This window comes from Anser brachyrhynchus (genome assembly GCF_964034855.1).
Source record: "Anser brachyrhynchus genome assembly, chromosome: Z".
NCBI lineage: Eukaryota > Metazoa > Chordata > Aves > Anseriformes > Anatidae > Anser > Anser brachyrhynchus.
Window position 1 is genome coordinate 4,448,868 of NC_137697.1, and position 24,418 is coordinate 4,473,285.

General features: G+C 43.4%; 1 protein-coding gene across 1 annotated transcript; it reads right to left on the minus strand.

Moving 5' to 3' along the window:
* Nucleotides 1-299: 299 nt before the first annotated feature.
* Nucleotides 300-22,943, minus strand: DCAF12 (DDB1 and CUL4 associated factor 12). Its single transcript, XM_080574770.1, has 9 exons — nt 22,669-22,943; nt 21,730-21,984; nt 12,760-12,966; nt 11,432-11,492; nt 7,116-7,309; nt 5,957-6,022; nt 5,132-5,294; nt 1,246-1,430; nt 300-558 (listed from the first exon to the last, which is right to left on the minus strand). Exons 1-9 carry the CDS (start codon nt 22,747-22,749, stop codon nt 400-402), a joined length of 1,371 nt encoding a protein of 456 aa, XP_080430896.1. The 5' UTR covers nt 22,750-22,943; the 3' UTR covers nt 300-399.
* Nucleotides 22,944-24,418: the final 1,475 nt, after the last annotated feature.

The following is a 24,418-nucleotide window of genomic DNA, read 5'->3' on the forward strand; positions in this document are numbered from 1 at the left end:
AACTGACACAAAGTACCTGCACACACGCAGCCCCTACACTTTCACAGAAAGCCCAGGAGCAACCACTCTAGTAGAAAGGAATCCTACCTCACAGCAAAGTAGGGGAGGGGGCACATGGCCAAGATAGCATAAATGCAAGGGAAAAGTCATTTGGAGCAAATATAATAAAAAGGGATTTCAAAAAGCCTTCATAAAAAGGATCGAGAAGGTTAAAGCAAAAACTGGTTCAAAAAGATGTACAAAACTGTTGGAGACCAACAGAAAACTCTGCGAAAAATAACTTGCATTTAAATCAGAACTCAGTGGCATCACACAATTTAATTGTTACAAAAAAAAAAAAGAAAACAAAAAATAAAATTGGAAATCTGTGTAAAGATCAGCATTTGTAAAGAGTTATCATTAGCTCCAGAGACCAGCGTAATTCCCATGAAGTCCTGATGGAAGGGGGCCTCCTGCCACAAAGAGTTTTGTTCCAGACGAGTCGTAGCAGTGGGTGTAAACAGCATTTGGGAAGAAATTAATTTCAGAAAAATAATTCCTCCAGGTTTCATCATGATTCTGTTAAAGGAAAGTTCAGACTGTTACTGATGCCAAACAAACAGAAAGCCTTGTTTCACAGAAGCAGAATGTAGTTTCCAGAGCCTAAGAGGGATCTTTTCCTCTGTTCCCTGAAGCTTCAGACAGAACAACTTGAATTAGAAGATACCAGAGCCTTCCTGAAGCTTTTCTGAGGAGGTTTGCACCAAACAGTGGAGGTGGGGAGGGTGAAGGGTAGGGAAGATAGCAAGTCCCATTAATTTTTAAAGTTGCATCACAACGATAAGAAAGATAATGGAGAGAAGTCAGACATAGCCATTAACTGCTTTATAGTAACACACAGGACATTGAACTGAAGTGCCTGCCGTGGCATTATTTCAGGAAACCAGAGTTTCTAAAGCTGTATAAAGCTAAACTAAATCTCTCAGAGTACCACATTAAATTATCGTGCTTTTAAGGTAGACAACATAACTTGTTCAATGTACTAACAACTAGAAGATAGACTACAATCAAGAGGAAGAAGAACTAGTTAATTTATGGATCAGTGCATAAGCAGAGTAGTCAGTACGCCTTAAATTCAAGCAGCTGGCCACTCAATACCTTTGTGAAAACAATCTTGCAGCATTTCTTGATATTCATCATTACAGGTAACTCCCATTACTGTAAAAACAACTCGTTCAAGCCTTATAGCTACAAGCTACTACTCACCAGCCAACCTTTCCCCGTAGTCAACTTCAAAATTTCACTTCCTCCTAATTTCTGCTTCTGTCCATAGCAGGCACGTGGGGGCTTTTCATCCAGGAACCTCTGGGCTCTGATATCATAGAACAGTAAGGAGCCATGCCCTGTTCCCACTGTGATGATGTGTTCGTAGAAGCTCACTGATCGAATACCTGACGAACAGAGAAAGGACATAAAATCAATCCAGTGAGGACCAGGCACGCTTTGGCTCTGCAGTGCTGCTGCTTGATGTCTAATGCTGTCTTCAACAAAAACTACCTACCAGCTTTCTCCACATCAGTTTTCCCATTTCTATGGAGCAGTGTAGATAAATCCCATTTATACTACTGAAGCAGCAGGTTCAATTGTATATGTAACGTAATATACATATGTAAAATTGTATGTATGTGTGTATACACACACACTATTCCCCTTCTCTGAGGCCATCTGCTCCACTGACGGTGCACAGCAGGAAGCTTCATTCTCAGTAGGCCCCAGCTATGCCAGATAAGCAAAGATCTAAGACATTTAAGATCAAGAGCAAGCATGTTCTGTCTGCAATCAGCCTCTAAGTGAACCAGGAGGAGCGAGTGCATGGCAGCACGTAGTAGAAAGGATGCATATTGGTGTCTCCCACGAGCTCACCCTTATCTAGCTACCTGCCAAGCTGTGAGAAAGAGCCAATGAGAAAAATTACTCTGCTTCCACCACACACATTTTGCTGATCAACAGCAAGAGTAATTGTGTGCAACTACAATCATCACTAATCGCTTTGATACTAAATAATTTAAGATTGTGATGTTTCTTTAAGTTATCATTACTTGAGTAGTCTCACACAAACACCTTATTCTTTACAGCTGGCATCTTTAGCACTTCACTCAGCAGTGAAAACAGCAGGCATCGTACAACCCAAGCGACACCACATTCCTCAGGAGCAGTCTCAGGGAGATTCTGCATGTAGGAATTTACAGATCGCTAGATGTCCTGTCATCCGCTCTCCATTGTGCCAAAGCTTTGTTCTGTGTAAGCACTCTACCCTAAGCTACTGTTCCACATGGAAGAAATCCCACCGCTTTTATACTTTTTCTTCCCGCACAACATGATACTGGGTTATAAACTCAAGGCGTGCTCTTAAACCCCATTTAAGGTACCTTCTAATTCCAGCCTAAGCAAGCATCCAAACAGGAAGGGAAGAGAGTTACGCCAGCTACATCCACATTCCAACTGCTGTCACTATACCACGTGGGACTGGAAGTCATGAAACTTGTACCGTGCTGGAGTATGTTCAGTGGGACACGTGACAGCAGGCATCCAGATGATGTGGATGCAGCCAGGGAGTTTTCCCCTTGCCCTTTGTACAGAATCCCAACTAGAAACACATCCTCATCCTTCCACCTCCACACCCTGCCGTTACCTTCACAGCCACGTGCATCTGTGACACATGCTCAGAGCAGGCAACACCGCTGTGCTTCTGATGTGAGGTGAAGTCATGGCTGCTGTCTTAGTAGGTGGGAAACCACTGTGCAAGTCTCACACTTGCTACATTAGATTTCCCAGATGCATACAAGAACCTCCAATTTAATTCAGAGCTCCATATGCATAGGATACATTCAGAAGGCTTTAAACCCTCTTCAATCAGCAAGAGCAGCCACTTGAGTAAGGGGAGACGGGCACAAGAGGAGACATCCTCCTGTTTGTGTTATAAAAGTGCTCTTGACAAGCAACCCAGCAGAACACTTACAGAAACAGGTGGAGTATCAGTGCACATGGCATACTTTTCAGTACTATGAATAAAAAAAGCAATGAAATGCAGAAATGTGGACCCTTCTCTAATAAAAAAAAATAGCTGAAGGAACCAGTGGCATATCCATTACTAAGATATTTAGAACACACTTTGAAGAACAGCACTTCACATTGGCTCCTGAAGTACCACCTCAGATTATCCACAAACTAGCAGCACAACCTGTGCCTAGAACTGATCAAGGCAAGCTCTCTAACATTCCCAACGCTACACTATGGAATATTTGGGTCAGCAAATTGAGTTTTACTCCTGAGAGAGAGGGAGGCCCGACATACTGCAGAAGTAAATGAAGATGCAGTAGCACGTCCTAAGCAAAGAGCAAGCACAGAGTCTGTGCTGCACAAGCTCTGTCCACTACGTTAACATTGTTGTCCTCAGGGTGTGAAGTCAAGGGCATAAAACAATTCGCTACATGCTAGCCAAGCAGAAAGCAGTTTCTGCTGATCAGGAACTAGAGTACAGGGCCCTACATATTCCTGTACAGCTGCTAAGAAAAGCAACACTTACAAGAACACTAAAAAGCATAATTGTCTTCTGATGTACAGCAGCTATGGTTACACTGGGTAAAAAACAGATTCTAACTTGGTAAGACTGAAAATGGTGCTCTCTCTAGCCTGTTTATATGCACACAACAGTAATAATCTGAAGTTGGTGTGAACTTCCCACATTCACTGGGTGCATTTTGGAAGCTGACAGCACATTCAGAGAACTTGCAAGTCAACCCAAATTTTAGTCCACAAACCAAACAGCCTTCCTTTTCTTTTTTTTCTTCTTTCTGAAGCCTGTGCTGCCCCACACACCAAGTCCCAGGGGGATCAGTAGAAAGCTGAAGCACTCAGCACCTTGGGAAGCAATATTACCTCAGTGCCCCCAACAGTGCCATAAGAAGAGATCTGCCCACTACGCAGAACAGAAAATGGTGCTGAACAAAGGCTTTCCCCAGGCTCAAGCCAGCGTCTCAGAAAAGCTACCTACACACAGATCATGTCCAGCAGGATCACATACTCAGGGCAGAAACTTCCAGCCACCATTGGGCAATACGCTCCTGTGTCTTAGTACCTCTTCCCTATGATACTGGAGAGTAGCAGCCTCAGAGGACCTCCACAGAGCCCTGGCTGGCTGTGATTCAGGGCAAAGGCTGGTGCGGACAGCTGTTCAGGGCTGGTGAACCATTATTTCCCACCCTAAAGAAAACTCTCCCATATCTCAAAGAAACAGACCCTGACATTTATCTGGGCAGCACCCCACAAACTCCAGTAAATGCAGACAAGGGCTAGGGAGGTTTTATTTACACAAATCCTCTTTTGATAACTTGCCCAATGAAGAGACTGATGCTCAGAGCTGAGCTAAACAAGGACTGCAACTTTCTAGCCTTGGATTAATGTGTTTTAAGATGGAAAATCTTAACACAATGCTTCCTTCTCATGCTTCAAAATAAAGGACATGGGAAGAAGCATATAGGATCATGCACCCTGACAATGCTTACACTTGGCCCTGGCATAAGGTTCAGTTGAAGAGACTGCAGAAGAAAAAAACAGTACTCATGTCTATAATCATTCTGACTACTATTGTTACTTTCTTTTTTTGAGTGAGCTTTTGTATTTAAACAAATACACACTGAAAGTCAGAAATCTCACTCATCTTCAACGTCAGAGTAAGCATTCACTCACAGCACAGACTCCAAATGTGACAGCAAACAGCAGAAACATGCGTTTTTCTTCCAGTCCCAGAGAAAACTGCAAGACTAGGCAGTATTAGTGGTGGTATGATAACTGGTTTTGCTATGAGATGAAGTACAATAGAGAAATACATTTAAAAAGTTGAAGATGTAGACTTCATAGTGTTCATTACTATTTGGATGGTACACAATGCAGTTGCTCTTAAGAAATCATCTAGTTTCAGTGTTGCTTTTAGCTTCTCTTATGCCAAGACAAGTGGCCTAAAACCAAAACCTACATATACTGTTAATGATTTAACACATCACATGAAAAATCTCTTATTTGTTTAAGAAGCTTATCTTACATTGCTACTTCTGAAAGCAAACAGGTTGAAGCACTCTGTCAAGTTTCTTACCACTGCCTCGTTCTTTGGAACAGACGGATTTAACATTGTGAGACGGCTGCCTCGGATCCAGAAAGGAGACGTGCGCCTGTGATCCTACGGCATACACTGACCACTCCTGACCGTAAGCCAAACACACATTCTCCCTGCAGTATGGCAACTTTGTGGAGAGTAACTGGAAACAGAGGAAAGACAAAAAAAACAAAACACATTACAATAAAAGAGCAACATGTTACAGAATTCTTCTGTTAAAGCTAAGTTCAGTGTAAATTGCAGTGGGGAAAAAAAGCAGCTAAAATAATTCATCACAAAAACAGAACTTAAGGAGAAAACCAACAACCTGACCCACAGAAAAAAAAAAAGCCATGGAAGAGATGGGATGCCTTATCAAACCAAACTGGAATGCTAAAGGCTGAAGTATTATTTGAAGAACAAAGGACATTTTTGGCAAATTGTTTTAGTTTTTTTTTTTTAAGCTGCTGTTACCACTTCGCAGGTGTAACGGCATCAGCTCCCTGAAAAAGCTTACCTCATACACCAGCAGAGATATGCCGAATTTTAATCTGCAATTACACTTCAACAAGTATAGCTTCTTTGATGAACCCTGCTACAAAACTACCCACGCTCTATGCAACAGGACACTCAACTCATGCAGAGCTGGCAGAAAGTTAAGAGTAGTGAGTTTCTCTCCTCAAGTTTTATTTTTAGTACATTTTATACAAAGCTTACGTTTTATAACCTGTTGTTTTCTTCAAGCATTTAAAGGAGATGAAGAAATAGTGAACAGCAATAAATGCTAGGCAATTTTCCAAGTTTAAAGCCAAAAGAGAAAAGCACCTTTGATAGCGTGTGCTCTGCTTTCCAAAGATGAAAATACCCATCTAGGGACACAGCTCCCAGCTCCTGTTAAGATTAAAAAAAAAAAAAAAAATTAGTTTCTGTATTATAAATGCCCTTATAAACCTCACACTCTACTAGGCAGGCTACACCCTCCAGATTGAGCTCATCTGTAATCCTGTACGTCCTTATCAAGATAGCCTTTCATTTCACATTGATCTTGAGAGAACGCAATATAGCACAAAGGTGCCAGATAGAATAAGAATTAAATAACCAAAAATAACTTTCAAAGTATAGATCTTGTTAGACAAGCAAATAATAACTTATTAGACAGTACAAGCTAGTTAGCAACTAGCAGCTCCCACAGTGATTCTGACCCCAAAGTAACCATTTATTTCCAGGCACTACTCTATAGGAAAAAGCTGTATGAAGTCTTCATTGCAGAGGAGTGATTAACATGGTGAAAAATAAAGCCAACAGGAGCACTGTGTTGCTGAGAGCACGCCTGCTTTGGCTTCAGACCTCCTCTGTTCTGTGAGGACAGAAACAAAAGCAGTGGAGGATGAATTGCTACTCCTACTTGCTACAGTAGCTTTCATCTCTAGTAATAGCAAGAGATCAGCATGGGGGGGAGGTTAATGTTTTCTGTTTGTCAAATGCCAACAAAATAACACCGGAGCAAGCACTGGTGCCTGCCCTGTGTGTCAGTTACCTCGCTTACTGAGCAATCCAGTAACAACTCAGCCATCAAAACAGGAACTACCTGAATGTCAGCTGGTCTTCATTAAGGGTGAAGGAAAGCAACAACCGCACCAAAGAGTGGGATTCAAGATGCAAGGGGTGTTCTGGTACTTTCTCTGTTTCTTGCAAACATTCTCCCTTGCTCCCTCTGGGTGCAAGTCTAAACACCAATCCTACAGTCAAATTGTTCCTTTTCAGAAAAATACATGAATTCCCCGCCTCCAGCTTTTCTGAATTCACTTGAGGGCTGAGGTAGACACAGCAGATGAAGACGACCATTTCATATGAGAAGGACACAAAAGGATCAGGGAAAAATATGTCAGGCTGCCTCTCTCCAATATATTTGATTTAGATTATTTTTTTCTGGTAAGTCTGGACAGTTTTAGGACTTCTCATCTGTCTTGAGTACCTTACTCACCTTGTTTTTATTGTTGAAAGCCAGTGCTCGGACTTTGCAATTGTCAGGATTGGTGTTCTCCTTGGGGATATCCTTCAGAGCCCTGTGTGTTATGTGGGCATAGACAGGAACTTGAGACAGGTTGTGCCTGGCATCGCTTTTAGACAGCACATCCTCTGTGACTTCCCAGAGACCCATCGAGCCATCCCGAGAACCTGGATGAATAGCCCATAACAGCATTTCACACAGACATAATTGACCTTTTTTAAAGAAGGAACTGCAATAAACAATAGAGGCTGGAAACAGGAAAGGATACTATTGCTATTAGTTAAACTGAACACACTGCTGGGCGTCATCAATTAGGATTAACAACATGATCTTTCTCAGCTACAAAGTTAGTAATACTGTGACCTCATTGTCAAGTGTTTTTTTTCCTGTATGGTTTCTAAGCATTGAATCTGTTTTCAAACTGACCATCAAAAAAAAACAATCACCATTAGAGATTCACACATGGAATACACTCAGAGGTGACAGAAAAGCCGACACATTTAGCCCAGCTTACCATGGCTGAGATCAACTGTGTCTGCTAAGCCACTGCAGAAACCTCTGAGAAAATTTTGTTAGGTTTATGCAGATTTTGGGTCATTTGATTTCTGCCAGTATCCCAGCATATACTGCATAGAAAACTGCACAATTTCTTGTTTAAAAAACAAAAGGAACTGAAGCTGAACAAGCAAAAACCCCCATTTTTCTATTGAATTTGGAGATACTGTGAGAAACTAGGTTGTGTTTTTGTAGAGAACTAATTTTCTGTGTTCCAAGGTAGTTGTGTAGTCATAACAAGGAGAAATGCTAAGTAGATAAGTGGACAGTAGAAGGCCTCACTGTTCCAAAATAAGGTAGAAGGTTGAGAAGAACAGGATGAGCCATGTGAGAACGGTAAAACAAGGATCACACGTTCTCAAAATGTAAGACAGGAGAAAAAAAGGAAGAAGGAGAAATTAAAGGGTTGATCAAAAAAATTGTACATATGTGGTATAGAGGAGCGTCGAGTAGCTTGTGAGCCTGTAGTACTCAGCCAATGAGGAAACAGGGGAGGTGATCAGGTGTTGGGTAATAGGGAATAAAAGGTTATGATTTGTTTACAAAAATGCGCTCCTGATTGGCAGGACGCCCGCCATTGCAATCGCGAATAAAGTAGCTTCACAGAAGATCCTGTCTGAAGAAAATTATTTGAGATTTTTGTCACAATATTAAGCCAAAATATGAAACAAAAAGAGTAGGCAAAGAAAGCTGAACTACTTTACTTCACTGATCAATGCAGACTTAGCCAAAGCCCCATGCCCATCCCTTCTGGTGTTTAGACAACTCAGTTCCATCTAAGTCAGCTCTTACAGACTTGACATGTACCTCTTTCTTCCCTGCACTACAAAAAACACATCCCTTCTCTCACAGGGAAAGCATAAGATGTATTTAATGTCTTGAAGATGCTAGAGAAGACTAAATATCTACATCAGCCTACGTACAGACTTTGGTACATCATAAAGAAGAAGCCGCAAAGACGCATAAGCAAAACATCTTGTTGAAGTAGTGTTGAATACCAGTGCATCGTGCTGTAGTACTAATGGTGCAGCACAGCAGAGATGGCTTTGCCCCCTCACAGACTGATTCAGTCAATTTGCCACCATCAACCAGCAGACAAATACAAAAGGAGCTTCCTAATGGCACTGCACAGCAGCAGGCAGCATGCGCCATTACATCCTGCTACTCAATTTACATGCTGATGGCTTCTAATGGCACCCAATCTTGTTACGGAGGCTGAATGCTCAGCAGTAGAATTTCTAAACATCTTGACAGACTTTAGGAGGAAGCTGTCCCTTTTAATAGCCCTAACAGGGGGAAAAGACAATGTATGGCATTTAACTGGTTGGCCCTGAAGCCAAGGAGAGTATCATCGGTTACCCTAGGCTCATCCTGGGAATTATTCATCTTAGTTTGGAACTTTTAGCATGGAAATCTTTACCTAGTCAGTACAGCAATTGTTGCATTCTCCCTCAGTCAAGATGTTTCGTTTTATGCTTATTGACTACTGAAATACACTGCTGCCTGTTTTAGAGGCAAACCTTTGCCTAGTTCTTATTGAAGCTAACACAGGCGAGAATAATCAAGCGTATGGCCCACTCTGCACTCTCTCAACATTTTTGACAGCAATGAGAAAATGTACTGCTGAAGCTCTAACCTTGAGCTGTATGAAAGTGCTATTGTCTGTTATGGGAAAAAAATGCCCACCTCTTTCTTCCTGTGGCATTTAACCTGCCCAAAGGAAAGTTAACAAGAGTTGTCCACTTTGATTCTCAACTCAGACAGAAGTAATTACTAATTCCTCAATATCTGGTGTTCAAATGTTTCTGCTTTGTAGTTTCAGTTACAGATTGCAACAACATATGTATGATTAAAACAAATGTCAGAGGTCAGTCGTCTTTTTTTCCCCCAACTAGATCCGTGAAGTTCTCTCTTGCTAATTGCTTTTAAAAAGTTTTCCCTGGTGTCTCACATCCGGAGACTAGAGCATACATCCTGCTACAAGTTTCATGCAACAGAGGACATGGCAACCTTCCTTCTACTCACACATCCACTCCTGAGCATGCAGAAAACGTTAAGAGCAACAGTTCAGCGTCACATGTTGGGCCTCACTGGGTCCTTATCTCACCACTGGATATCTGGAATCATCTTTGCTGTTCTCCTCAGACTTTACAATGATTTTTGTAGTGCAGATTTTTAGGTTGGAGCCTCACAAGGATCAACATAAGTATTAGTTTCAAAACCAAATTCCAGGATTAGCTTTATTTTTTTTTTAAATAGCTAAGCAAATTATAAAAATCAAATATTTGAATTGTTATGGGACACAGTTTTCTGTCATCTGCAGTCTGACACCCATGTATGGAACACTATATTCACTGTCACCACAGAAACACAGTAAACTACTAAATTAATGCACTAGAACACTGGTACTGTTGCCTTCACTTAAGTAATACTTTATGAAGTTACACTAGTTATCCAACCAGTTACTAAAAAGTCAGTAACTGACCTTTTCTCTTACCAGCTTCCATCTTAACTGCACACGTGTGTATGCACACATATAGCAGCAACTACTAAACAGCTTGATAACAGAAACTGAGTTTTCATTAAAAAGAGTCTTCACAGGATTTCAGGTAAATGATGTTGCTCTGCTGTATTCCAAAGTTATTAACTCATAGCATGAAATTATTGAAGTTATTCCTCGTGTAAAATCCTTCCCTGTAACTCACTGTTTAGAGACCCTCTCATGGCAGTGCCTATTGGAAAGACAGTGAAATCCCTGATATTAGAAAAACTTATAATTTAAGGACCATATGAAAACCAAGAGTAGTTTAAATAACCAAGGTAGTTACTTCCAAGTGGTTTTCACTGTAGCAGTACCCAAGCCAGACCCTACTGACCTCTTTTAAACAGAGAAGAATCTCAGACACTGAAGAGCTATATGAAGATTAAATATAATTTAAAGCTCAAAAATAAGAACTTGAAAGGTCTGAACTGAAGGTCATGTACTGGAACAGGTTCTTGGAAATTTTGCTTCTCATCCCCAGGACGATTTTTATTCAAAGTCCCAAGGGGGCTCCTATCAGTTATTTCTACAATGGGAAGGTCTACTTACAGTACCAGGCATGCCTCAAAAAAAACAAACATTTGTTTTAACTGGGTTTAAAGGCACTTTCTGGAACAGTGAGAAACATTTAAGAAAATGGTTTAGTACTTATGTTATATTGCTCAAGACACCTGGGTTCAGATAAACCAAAGACTTAAGCTGTCAAATTAAACTCCCTTCAAACAGTAGAAAGAAGAAATTCAGACCGTGGGTTGGCTGAAACCTCTTTCAAGGGACTTCTTTACTTCCACTAACTGAAAGGAGCAAAGGTAATCAGGCTCTTGGCTCCTACATTGAGTGAATTCAACTGACACAGTTGATTGCAATGACTCTGAACTGCTGGACATAAGGATAACTACTAGATAGCCCTCAAAGCAGGCTCCATACAGGCCCAGCCTACACTTCAAGTCCAATCATTACAAAATGCCAGTTATATCAGACTGGAGTATTACAAAGTGTTGGGTTTGGAGCCTTTTATCCCCCCCCACACACACACCTGCAGAAAATCAGGAACAGAGCACTTGAAACAAGAATACTGATTATTGACACTGTTACAAACACTGTGTTATCTTTATGTCTTGATAAAAGTGATTCCCTAAGACTTATCAAGTGCTGTACATCAGTATAGTAAAATAGTGACAAAGAAGATTACCAGAAACAGCCATGGTATCACTGATCCACGCAATTGAAAATATCCAGTCCTTATGTCCATCCTAAAAGGGAAAAAAAAAAGTCAGATTTGCTGTGCCATTGTATTCTAGATTAGTCTCTCAAAGCAGACAAGTATTCTTCACTTTGAGTTTTAGTACAAGCACAAAAAGGACAGACCTATGTTAGTAACATTATACAGGTGAAATTCCAGTATCAATCTGGAGTAGTTTAAGTAACCAGCAGCAATTTAAACTTTTTTTTTTAGTTTTATTAAACTTAGCGCATAAAAGTAATAGTTAGAGAGCTATTAAGTGATGGAAAAACAGGCTTTAAACCAAAGACAAATTGATCTCAAATCTAAGAACTTGGATTTTCCATTTTGAAAGCAGTGTTTTTTGCAGAATAGCCACACGCTTCCTCAAACAACGGTCCCTACTATAAATGGTAACTAAAACATGATGTTTGCAATAGATAAGCTACAGAATAATTTTTCAAGACTACTACTTCAAGAACCTTTTCTTTGGCATTTAAAGAAACCTGGGGGGGATCCCTAAGCCTGTAGTTCTGTTTGAAAAGCTGCACAGTCACAGCAGCATGCAAGTGAATAGCAAGTCATGCAGATCTTCAGTCAAGCCTTTTCAGCAGCAGCAGGTAGCCAGCTGCAGAACTCTGACCTCTGCCGTTGTCAGTAACGTCTAAGGCCTGAGTCAAAAGGAAGGAGAAATGAGAGAAGGGCTTCTGGGACACCACTGTATTCCTTTCAGCCCTTTTCTTTTTAAGACTGGCTATTTTAAAAAAGCATGAGGACATTTCAGAAATAGACTCTGGTGCTGCTTATATCAAAGTGCCATAAGTCACGGGGTTAGAACTGATCCTCAAAGACGAGTTCTGCCTCTGGGATAATGCATGCATAAAGCTGCGCTGGAGAAGGGGAAAACTTGAATAACTTGCATCATCTTTTCAATTTCTCACAAGAGCTTTTTCACTAAAACTAGCTGTGTGTCTCAGTTTCAGCCTTCATCATCACAATTAGACCAACATTTAGGATGTTGTTATATTTTCAATACTTAAAAGTAATCTAAGTGGACCTGAATGAGGGCAAGGAAGAGGAAATCTGACTCAGAACCATCTCACTTGTTAATGCCCTCACTTATATTTAAGGTATCTTGTCATGAAAGACCACTTTATCAGGAATGTTTTAAACCTTTCAGAAATTCTTCACTCTTCACCACAAGACTCCCAAATCTAACCTCGCTCTGACCTTAGGCACTTCAAAGTAGTAATTCTTTTAAGTGGCAGAATAAGCCTTCCCCAAATATTCCCACTTACATCTCCCACACAGACAGGATCAAGTGTAGGCAGACGATAAATTGCAAGACTGTTGGGGTTGTCTCCACCTGTGGCCAGAAGGGTCCTTGAAGGGTTGAGCTCAATGGCGTGAATACCACAGCCCTGCTGGTTCACCATGCCAGGTTCGCGGTCTTTCAGAATAGGAATCTTGGTAATTTGACCAGTCTGGACATCTACCACAAATAACTGCAAAAAAAAACAACAGCAGATGCAAGTCATTGCTGAACAAAGATCAGAAAAACAAGATGGTAAAAGATGCGCTCTATTATGAATTTCTTTTTCTCCATAAATCCTGCAAGTTGACTGAAAAAAAATTGTATAATTTACTTCTTAAAACTAGTAGACTGACTTAATTTACAGTGGGTTTTATTTCAATGACCCCATTTGGTTTTGAATGCAATGGAAGAGAAAGGAGAAAATGTTGTCATGGCATGTTTCCCATTTAACCAAGCCCTCAAATCTGAAGTTTATTACTGTTCGTTACTGTGACAAAACAAAATTGTTTTCCAGTTTCTCTTAACACCAAGGAGAAAGACAGACCCACCTCCAAAAAGTGAGTAAGCCCAAGAGCACTGGGCACAAGTCTCCTGCAGCCCAGATAAGGACACTTACCATGAAGTTTTGGCTTTGACAAACTGACACCTTAGAAGTTTATTTAATTAGAGCTTATTTTCTAGTGATGCACAGAACAGTGACTAAACACAGTACTGCCAGTGTGAATACCTAAAAAAGAAAAAGATATCTAGCTACGTTCATCAGCCTGCAAGAAGACTAGAAGTTGTAGCTCAATGTCACCGTTTCCTTAGCAGAAAGATCAGTTATAAAGCCTTGCAAATCTTCAGACATCACTGCATACCAAGTTAAATCCGTTCCAATGCATACAACTATACTTTATGATAATGGTAAACTCACTTTACTTAAACTATAGTTTACTATAATGGTAAAGTTTAAATTAGTTTCAGCAAACTATGGTTTACACTGTCTGCCAAAGCTCACTTTCATCTGGGAGGCTCCTGCACTGGATTGTTTCCACAGGTGTTCAGAGTGCAGCTGCACTAACAGCCACGTTGGTGTAACTAAGGGACAATACCTTGTGAGGGAAGATGAATGAGAAGCAAGGAAATGGAGTAACTGAAGCTGACTTGGCACTAAGGAAAGTGATGTAAAAAAAAATCACAGCCCAACATTTTTGGGGGAACTCACAGACTTGATTTCTGCTCTTTAATAAGAAGCAAAATTTAAACAAGATATAGTAGCCTGTTACTTCTGATGTACTGAGCTAGCAGAATATTAATATCAAATCAAAATTTGTTGAAGTATGGTATGTTAAACTCATTCTGCAGAGAAAGCCATGACCTATTCAACACTATTTATACCTTGTACATAAACTTATACACCATCCTCAACCCACAACTGATCTTCCCCTGTAGTCAGCAGTATTGCACAAACAGATCATGGTTCCTACAGTGACTGAATTTTTACGTTCGGTTCTTTATTTTGTATGCAGGTGTCAGGGGGACAGGCAGCAGCCGAAGCATAGCTGAGCAGGAAGGAGGCACTGCTCGCTTCTGCCCAGCCTCGCAACACGGCTCACGTCCCAAGACAAGCGGTGAAATCAGAATGCATGCAGCAGCCCTAACCTCATCCCTGAGAATTAATACCTGCACTACAGGAACAGGACCACTCATCCTCCCCTGTGAACTTTTATCTTCTTTTCTTCCTTAGTATTTCCTTCCAGTAGAAATTCACAATTCCCTCCCCATCCTCCTTCAACTACTGAGAGGAAAAAAAAAAAAAAGAAATCAACTTTTAAGTACCTAAGGTTCAGGATTGCAAGCGTCACCCGAAGGTCCTAAAGCTAGCATCAGACATGCTAACTAGGAAAATACATCTAAATCTCACGAGGCCCAGATTCGGGAAAGCCATATTTCAGCTGTTAGAGATGCACACTTCAGAGAGAACCTCACTAGATATTAGGACTGAAATTAAAAACCCTTCGCATTCTCCAGTCTAACATCACCACTGCACACCTGTGTTTGACACCAGGCTAATAAATAAATAACAAGACTTTAATATGAAATTTATTTAATAAGCTGTGAACTTACTGGGCTGAAGTTAAAGAACTTGGAAATACACCATGCTGAAGTATCACGGACCCTCACACTTCTGTTCTAGATCTTCAGCCTCATTTTCTTGTAACAAGTTTCCAAACGAAGACATCCTTAGAAGTACCAGGACGTACTTCTCGCAGTGCTTTCACCTGCTCCCACCCCACTTCAACCCATCCTCAGCCCTTGAACTGCTCTGTCATTTTCTCACTTTTCTCCTCCAATTTTACAGCATTACGTTAACCAGAGCTGCAACTGCTCTTAGAGCATGAAACCTGACATAGTTAAGAGACTGGCTTCGTTGTTTCAGCTGTTAAGCTCTAAGCAGGAACTACTCCCCTTGCTTAGTAAGGGACCAGTTTGGGTTAGTAAGGAACTAGTTGCAGGCAGTTTAGAAACAACAACCCAAGAACAAAATAAGCAAGTACTGCCTGCATGTGCTGTGACTACTGCATCACCTGGGGAAGGGCAGGAAGACAGCAGCTCACACTTGCAAGCCGAACTCACACTGAATGCCAGGAAATCTTTCCCTGTAAATCCAGCAAACAGAAGTCAAGAGCCAAACAGACGTTGTTAATATTTCCCCCTTTCAGGCTTTAAAAGTGTCTAGCAAGACAGGCACCCAGCTAAGAATGCTGAAAATTGAGCACTATTTTATGAATTTAGGACACGACAGGAAATAAAGTACAAAATACCTGACCTTTTAAGTGAGTTCAGCCGAAACTCCACCATGCAGTTACTTAAATCTGAAGAAAACAAGTTAACCTGCTTTTTCCAAGCAAACTGGTACCATCACTGCTGTTGAAATAAGCACATCTGCAAACAACTCCAAAGCAGCCCTCTAAGATTATTAACAAAGAGCTGATAGCTGTATTATACTTTTTTAAGCCCCTTCCTACCAAGTGGGAATAAGAATTTCTTTTTCAGTTATTTATTCATTACATAAAAGCTAAAAAACAGCCTCAAAAACCAGATGCAAACTCCCTGCAACCAAACAATGAAGTACCTGTCCCTTGATTCTGTTTTATACAAAATTTGGTTCCTCTACCAGTGAAGTGTGTGTGCATGTCAGGTGTTAGCATGCCCAGTAACTTGACAGTCAGGACCTCAAGCAAGGGTTGCTCTGGCCGGCTGCCAGAAGTCCCAGGACCACACTTCGTTTGTGAGGAATGAAGCAGGGTCAGCTATCTTGTTCTCCGCAGGAGGCCATTATTCTGACAAGGAAACAGGTTGAAGAATGATGTGACAGAAATCCATCTCCCCTCCTGTTGTATGTTTTTTTTTTTGTTTTGTTTTGTTTTTTTGAAATAAAGCAGTTCAGATGTACAGCCTGCAACAATGCCATCGCTCAAGGACCGTGGCAGAGCGGCATGGCCACATACTACATTTGCCACAGTCACGACTTTTTAGGATCTGGCCGTACTTTTCACACCCCATGAAATTACTAACTGTATGCCTGGTTTTATTTTGTTCTGCAGAACGGTGAGAAGTTCTTTGGGCCAGTGGCTCCCGTACAACTTGGCTCCCTTGTCAAGCTGCTTACCGTGAAGTTCATCAGGAAACCGTCCCGCTTCATTAACTAAGGAACTTCATTAATCAGTTTGCCAGAAGTAAAGACTCTGGCACAGAATCAACTTATCGGAAGACAACACTCTGAACTGCAAAGCCCATCCTTCTCTTCCATGCAGTACTGAGAGCAGAGCAGTGTGTCAAGCTCTTCCATCGAGTCTACTTCATTTTTTGACCTACCTTTAAGAGCCAACAGTTGGGGGGAGGGCTGGGGGGGCAAAGCGACCCGTTCATTACATCTAACTGTCCTTCCCACGCATCTGTAACTGAAAGAATTCTACTGAGCAAAGCAGCAGGTGATGTTTTCACATACGCCACTGTAACATCACATCTGATTTAGCTGTGACCACTTTGGGAAACATTCTGATCATATTTGTTTTGGTGAGAAAAAGTTTGTAAAGCCTAATCTTCATGCGGACAACAAGCTTAGAAAATTGGTGAAAGAAATGCTATTTCACAACAGCACATAAAGACTACCTTGTGTCCTCTGCTGCTGGCCCTGCATGTGGAACAGCAGGGAACATGTTACCCTATCTTTTAGTTGATTGTACAGACCAGTTTGAACAAAACCAAAGCGTGCCACCCTGAGCTACACCATGTTTTTATTACACAAACAGGATGGACCTGGATTCACAAGGCACCCAGAACTTGCACAAAAGACTGCTTATTCTTCAGGCAGGTACATGTGCTACATTCTGCACCCCTGCTCTTCACACACTGCCCTCAAGTCCCAGAAGCATTCTTATCATTTGTTTTAACATTTGAAATAACCCGAAATAAACATATTGCCTTGCTAAAAAGAGTCACCAAGAGAATAAGCTGGGATGGAGTTTCACAATTGGATTAAGCCAGTCTTTGAGAATCCACCCACTGCTTCCCCACCCACCCAGTCTCACCGCCTTCGTGGCAACAAGTGGTGCCCAGGTAGCTTCCAGGTCAGCCACACAACCTCTCTACCTCCAGAGAGGATTACTCCTACACAAAAACCTGCCTGCACACAAAGTAGCGAGCTGGCCCAGCTGCCTCCCCAGCCACGTGAACACCAGGAACGAGCAGGCGGGAACATCCCATTCTGCACCGGCACAGCTCCAGACTGAAGCTGATCACCGAAGTTTCACCCTCAGCCAAGCTGGAAAACAACATCGCTGTTCTCCAGATCGTATCTCACTATCAGAACAACAGAACTAATACAATGCTTCCAGGGTCATTACACTAATACCATTGCTGGTTGCACTGAGTAGCACTGTTTGATTTTTCTCCCCATTTCTCAGTCTCTTCTTTTATCCAGATTGCCAACATCTCTATTTTCTAAGTTCATAGAATGCTTGGCATCAGGCTCTCCAGTTCCATGGCAATGCAGATTCACTGCTATGTGCCAAGCCCCAAAGAAATGCTGAATCCTTAAAGACTTAGTTCTCAGACTGGTAGGACTCCTTTCCAGCAGAGCTCGGAACATGCACTAATCTTAGTACAAGACCCACTTACAGGTTGTGCTGCTTGTACTCTGTACTGCACAAGAGGAATGGCTTTACACATCCTCCTTGAAAGGGTCCAAAGGGGGAGGAACATAAAGGAAGATCAGAGAAGCGAGCAGCAGCAAAAGAAACCAGTGAGTTGACTCTGAATCCACATTTCCAGAAACAAGGCACTGCAATCAAGCACCTCACCTTGCTATGAAGCCCTTCCAGCTCATGGGTATGCACATCTGATGTCACTGAACATGCTCACTGCCAAAAAGCCCCATTTGTCAGTTTTTATTTGCGTCCTGCCCTCTGCGCTTAGTTTCAGGAGGCTGGCAGACAGCTAACGTGTGTCAGCAGATGGCAAAGGACGGAGAAGTGAGAGACTTGTTCTGCTAAAGGGCATCTGGGCCGCCTACGCCATGCCTGGCAAGGAAACCAGCAGACCCCATGCATCACATGCACTTGACAGAAAACCAAATCCTCCCGAGAGACGAGGAACAACACCTGACTCTCTACTTACAAGGCACTGAAGGCAAGGTGAACGGAGGTGTCGCTTACAAGTGTCAGAGGTTTGTTTACAGTGACCAAAGTACGGCGTTCAGCGGACTCTGAGCAGTTATGAACTGCGGTGACACAACTTCCCCCTCCCTCCCTGGGAGCAGGAAACAAGCAGTCTTCCTGGCTCCTCACAACGCTGGCAAAACCACAGCAAGCATTACCTCGCAAAGCAAATGGAAATCATCTTCCCCACAGACATTCCATATTCACAGCTGGAAGAGGAACTACGTGTTGTATTCTCACCACTGCTAACCCACAACTGCCAGACTTGTTTATAATTGTATGAGGTGCACTGAACAGACGAGGGATCTCCTGAACTAATTAAAAAGCTCTAAGCAGAAACAAGAGCTGGGCGTTTACAGCAGGGCATCCAAGGCAACATGCAAATCTACCAAGGTGAGAAGAGGTACCAGCTGGCCACCAGAAAGCAACCCTTCGTGACTTGGAAAAGCCTCCTGAGAAACCAGAAGAGAACGTTCAGTAAGAAAGTTGTGTGTTTAGAAGGACAAACATATCTATCAGGCCTGCCTGGGAAACAAAAAAACAACAAAAAAAAAGATTAGATTCCAGGCAATTAGATTCCGAAGCAACTGGAAACTAATAAGTGTTTTGTATTTATGGAATGATTTACAGCTCTGGTATTTCTACTTGCTTAACTTCACAATCAACAAAAGAATTATGTCCTGAACATGTATACAGGACTAAGGGATCAGAAGAAGCTGCAAGATGGTGATTTGAACTTTTTTCAGAAGCCGCTTTATCCCTCACCGCTTCCTGAAAAATAGCATAAAAAAAGAGAATGAGTAGTTCAGTAATCCAGTGTTCAGTGGTTTCTTTTGCCACGAGCTTGTTTCCTGCATAGTCTCAAAGTTTCTCTACAATTCCTGAACACAACACACTGATTACAGACAGTATTTTCTTCTAAGACGTCTTCCTCTTCCTTCAGCCTTTGGTAACTTCAATGCCCTGGTGCCACAGCCTGAATACCTGCACCTCACAGATTTGCTTGTTCCTTCATTTGTTTTTCAGTACCTCTAAGCAGCCCACTGTATCAACAAAGTCCTTGCAAATGTGAATCCTGCCTCAGCTGATCGTGTTTGAATTTTTAGACACTTGAATGCTCAGATAGGTTCCATAATTACAAACCCAGGAAAAAAGCATGTGCCTGTAAGAAACCCAAATATTTTATTTACAGCTGGCCAACTGCAAGCAGCACGATTTACTAGAGACAAAGTTATTTTATATACACAAGCATACCTGGGGATATTTTCTAGGATAGAAAGTTGCCCCAAAATAACGCAACAAGTGAACTACTGACTGAGAGCTTCGTAGTCTCTTCAACATTTATGGTGACCAGTACTGTGAGGTGACTAAAAGCAAAGCTCCTCCTCTTATGACGAGAGCATGTTTTTGTTTTGTTATTAAAAATAGTGAATCCTTCTGGCACAGCATAGCCAAAGGCAATTTATAAATGAACTGCTCAAAGCTCCCCGTGCCATGTTTAAGCTTGATTAAAGCAACTGCTTTGGTTTATATTTTTCTGTTGCATTAACTGTAATTATATGCAACACCAGTTCAGTGAACTCCATTAAAATTAGACAAGTTGTTTTAGATTCACTCCCAATTTAAATGCCACAACTTTGGTGCAGGAGAATAGGCAAAAGAATTCATCTTTATTAGGTTGCTTGGTCAGGAGATGAGAGAGAAACTCTTGTAATTAAAATGTTGTTTAACTCTCTACTCAAATGTGAGCGCAAAGCAAGCAAGCTAAAGCTACTATAGTATTCCTAATTCATATATGTTTCACCATGAAGTTGATTTTTGCCATCAGTACGTTTCGCCTAACAAAAGACAACGTCCCTCTGTAACGTAAGCCTAGCTGCAGAAGCATATACCTCCCTGCAGCATACGCAGAGCTAACAACAATGTGCTTGAATCCCTCTTCAGCTCCCTGATTGTTTGGTCACCAACAATTTCTGCAAAGTTGCGTTAACAACACACTTGCCCATTTATCTTCACCACAGCTGCTGTGGAACTAGGGAAGTTACAGGACACAGCAAAACTGCTGCGGCGCTACAAAGCCTGCAATGATCTCGCTAGGGCAAGCAGGATTTTGAGAGCTGGTGTTTCAGCAGGAGTTTGTCTTCCGGAAGCTGTTCCACGAAGGGTGCTGGCTGCTGACCAGCTGAGGTAACGAGCACGTGCGGAGAAAGAAGGCAGAGAGATTCTGCTTCGTTAGATTCCTGTTATAAGGCTGTTTTGTTTATACAGCTAGGCCTTGCTTCTTAAAGTTGCTACATGAAAGACTCCTGCTGTGTAACTATGAATAATTATAGAACGTCCAAAATAAATTAAAAAAAAAAGTCTCTTTCCCTTGCAAGTCAGACCGCAGAGCACAGCTTCTGTTCAGAAGTCATGAAAGCAAAGAAACAATCCCATTGACTCACACACTTTGAGGATTATAAGCTGCTGGATCTATATGTTCCTTACAACGGTCAGCCCATTTCAGCAGGACTAACCAACCTGCAAAGAATGAATGCTGGATTTTGCACTAATTCAATCAGAATTAAATATTGGAAATTGCAGCCTTAGCCAAGGAGGCCAGACCACCACCTCCAGGAGAAAAGATTTACCTGTTTGTATGATCTCCTCCAGCTACTAATCACATACAACACTATTTTAATATTCCCCTATAACTTTTCAAACACAAAACATTAGTTTAAGACCCTGTGATTTCAGTGTTTGTAAAAGGATATAACAGTACATGAACACGGCAAGTTACCTGAACACCAGGACAGAACTCCGCATAAAACCAAACAGACCGAGGATGATGATTAAGAAAAAAAAAAAAAAAGTATTTTTAACAAATTCTGTCTGACATTATATTTATATTATGAGAAATCACAGGGACAGTCACTAACTCCCTATTTGCAAGGCAAGAAGATTCAACCCCCCCTGTTGCACTCCATCCCAAAAAAAAGTCAATTGCCCTGTGCAGATTAGAGGTGCTAAGCACAGGCACAAGCCTCACGGTCTGGTCCACAGCCACCCGTACAGAACCACACTTTCAGATGAGAATAAGTCACAGCTAAATAATACATTTATTCGAAATTCATCATGTATAATTTTGACTCTGCTAGTAATTACTTCCTAACGTTTTCCTTGGCAGCCCACATGCTTGGGTTATGGACAAAGGGAAGAGGGAGAAATTAACGCGCAAGTGAAACAGGAGTGAGAGAGGTGGCACTTACTGTGTTGCATTTTGTCCCGCACACCACTTGTCGGTGGTTCAGCCACTGGGAGGCAAACACTTTATTAAGGGTTCCAAGGTGAAACTCTCTCTCCTTGAGGAGGCTGGGAAGCTGCTGGGCTGCATATCCATGCAACAGGCGGTGATAGCTGGACTCATTCTGCATCCGCACCTCTCTACCTTTCAGGTAGTACACCAGGGACCGCTTCACCGGGGGGAGCCTTTTCCTTTTGTGAACCGAGTGATCCCACCCGTACTGTGAAAAATAAACGCGGAAGTTAGAGGAACTTAAAGCAGCGCCCTTGAAAATTCAAAACGCTGAAGTCCGCCTGGCTACCCTTACGAATACCACACCCGATTAGCTCGGAGCTGCCGGCCTCAGTAAGATTATAGAATTAAACAAATATTTGCTACGGAAGCAACGCCACAGCGATGCCCCAATCGCTCCACGCTGACTCGCCAACACCGCTGCTTACAGAAACGGGAGAAAAGAGGGAAAAAAATAAACACAGCTTAAACAGGCGAGGGCCGCCCCCAACCACCCCCGCGGCCCCAGCCCCGCCGTTTTGGGGTGACAGGAGGGGGGGGGAGCTGGGGACCGACCGGAGGGGGGCCCGTGTGTCTCCTGCGGCCGGCCTTGGGGTCGGCCCGGTACATGGCTGCGGGGCTGGGGGCGGCGGGCACGGCGGTTACCGGACGAACGGCGGCACCCAACGGAACCGGGGGGGGGCAGAACCCAAAGGGGGGGGGGACAGAACCTAAAGGGGGGGGGCCGAACCCAAGGCTGGGGGGGCCGAACCCAAAGCTGAGGGGGCCCCCACCCGCAGGACACCCCCCAGCAGGGCACCCGCACACCACGGCCGCCGCCCTCCCCATATCCCGGTGCCCCCCCCACCCACCTCACACCGCCCCCCACCCCCGCCCCACCCCCCCGGCCTACCTGCTCCCCATGGAGCCCGCCGGGCCCCGCGGCGGTCGCCGCCGCCGCTTTCCGCTTCCTGCTAACTGTTTTCCGGGCCATAGTAGAAGGAAGGGGAAAAAGAGAAGCCGAGAGCCCGGCCCGGGCCCCACATGGAGCAGGCGGCCGCCAGGGCTGGGGGCATAAGCGTGAGGGAGCCGGGCCGGGCCGGGCCGCGCCTCACGACATTGCCCCCGACCTCTTTGCGACGGTCGCGGCGCCGCTTGACGGCGGCCCCGCGGTTTCCTAGCACCGCCCTCCCGGCCCCCGCCCGCCGGGGGTTGCTAGGCAACGCGCGCCGTCAGGGCGGAGCGGCGCCCCCCCGCGGTGGTTGGGGATGGGGTGGGCGGGCACCCCCTGCTCGGGTGCGGTTCTCCCTCGGTGTGCGTTCCCCGGATAAGTCCAAGTGGTCTCTTTTCCTGGCTCGGAACCTGAAATTCCCCATCTGTGGAGGCAAACAGCCTGCGTTCCTCACCGCCTGTGCTGTCACCATGCAGTCGGGGTTGCCATTTCTACCCGGGGGCGCTGCCAGAAGCTGCACCAAGTGCTCTCACATGCTCTGCTCTGTCACCCACTCGCTGCTCTGCATTAGTCTCTGGCATCCTCTTGTTCTCCCTTTTCCTCCTGTATTGCAGCTATCCCTTGGCATGGCACCTTCTGGGATTCCTCTGTGTCAATGGGGTGCCTCCCTGTGTTCAGCCTGGCAAAAGAGCCTAACGCTTAAAAAAAATCATAGAATCACAAAATCGTTAAAGTTGAAAAAGAACCTCCAAGATCATCTCCTCCAACCATCCCCCAACCACCACTGTCACCCACTAAGCCCTGTCCCTAAGCACCACGTCCAACCTTTCTTTGAACACCCCCAGGGACGGTGACTCCACCACCTCCCTGGACAACCCATCCTGACTGCTGCCTGACTGCTCTTTCTGAGAAGAAATGCCTCCTCATTTCCAAGCTGAACCTCCCCTGGTGCTACTCGAGGCCATTCCCTCTCGTCCTATCACTAGTTACCTGCGAGAAGAGGCCGACCCCCAGCTCCCCACACCTTCCTTTCAGGCAGTTGTAGAGAGCCATAAGCTCTGACCTGAGCCTCCTCTTCTCCAGACTGAACAACCTCAGTTCCCTCAGCCACTCGGGTCAGGTCAGTCTGCAGTCTTCCTCACAACAGCAGCTGTGCCTTGACTCCCCTACATCACACCTGTATTTTCACCAGAGCAAGGAATAACACATGCCACATACCGGGGATGCAGCGCCTGCCACGTGGGCTGGCTCCCCACGCTGTCCATGGGCATATCTGCAGAGCACCGTGTTCTGCGTATCACCCCAAGCGACGTCTGTGCAGCTGTGGGAGCGTGAAGTGAGCAGCTTTTTCCGTGTCAACCTGTCATCAGTGCTTGCTTCGGATTTCAAGATACTTTCACCATCCTGGAAAACAGGTCATCAATCTCCTGTTTTTACAGGTGGGCATACCAAAACATGCTTTCATGCTGTACACTTCAAATGCCTTAACACTAAAATGAGACAGCCACAGAGATGAGAAGAAAAACAGGGATTTGTGTTTTAAATTGTCTAACTTCAGTGGCATCTCCATCCATCTGTTCAAGACTAGAGATCAAAGACAAATTACACGTGCATCAAAAGCAAAGATGGTCAGATATTTACAATCTCATATATATTTGTCCTTTGGGATCCTATAAATAAAGATAGCTATTGCACTTTATCCAACAACCCA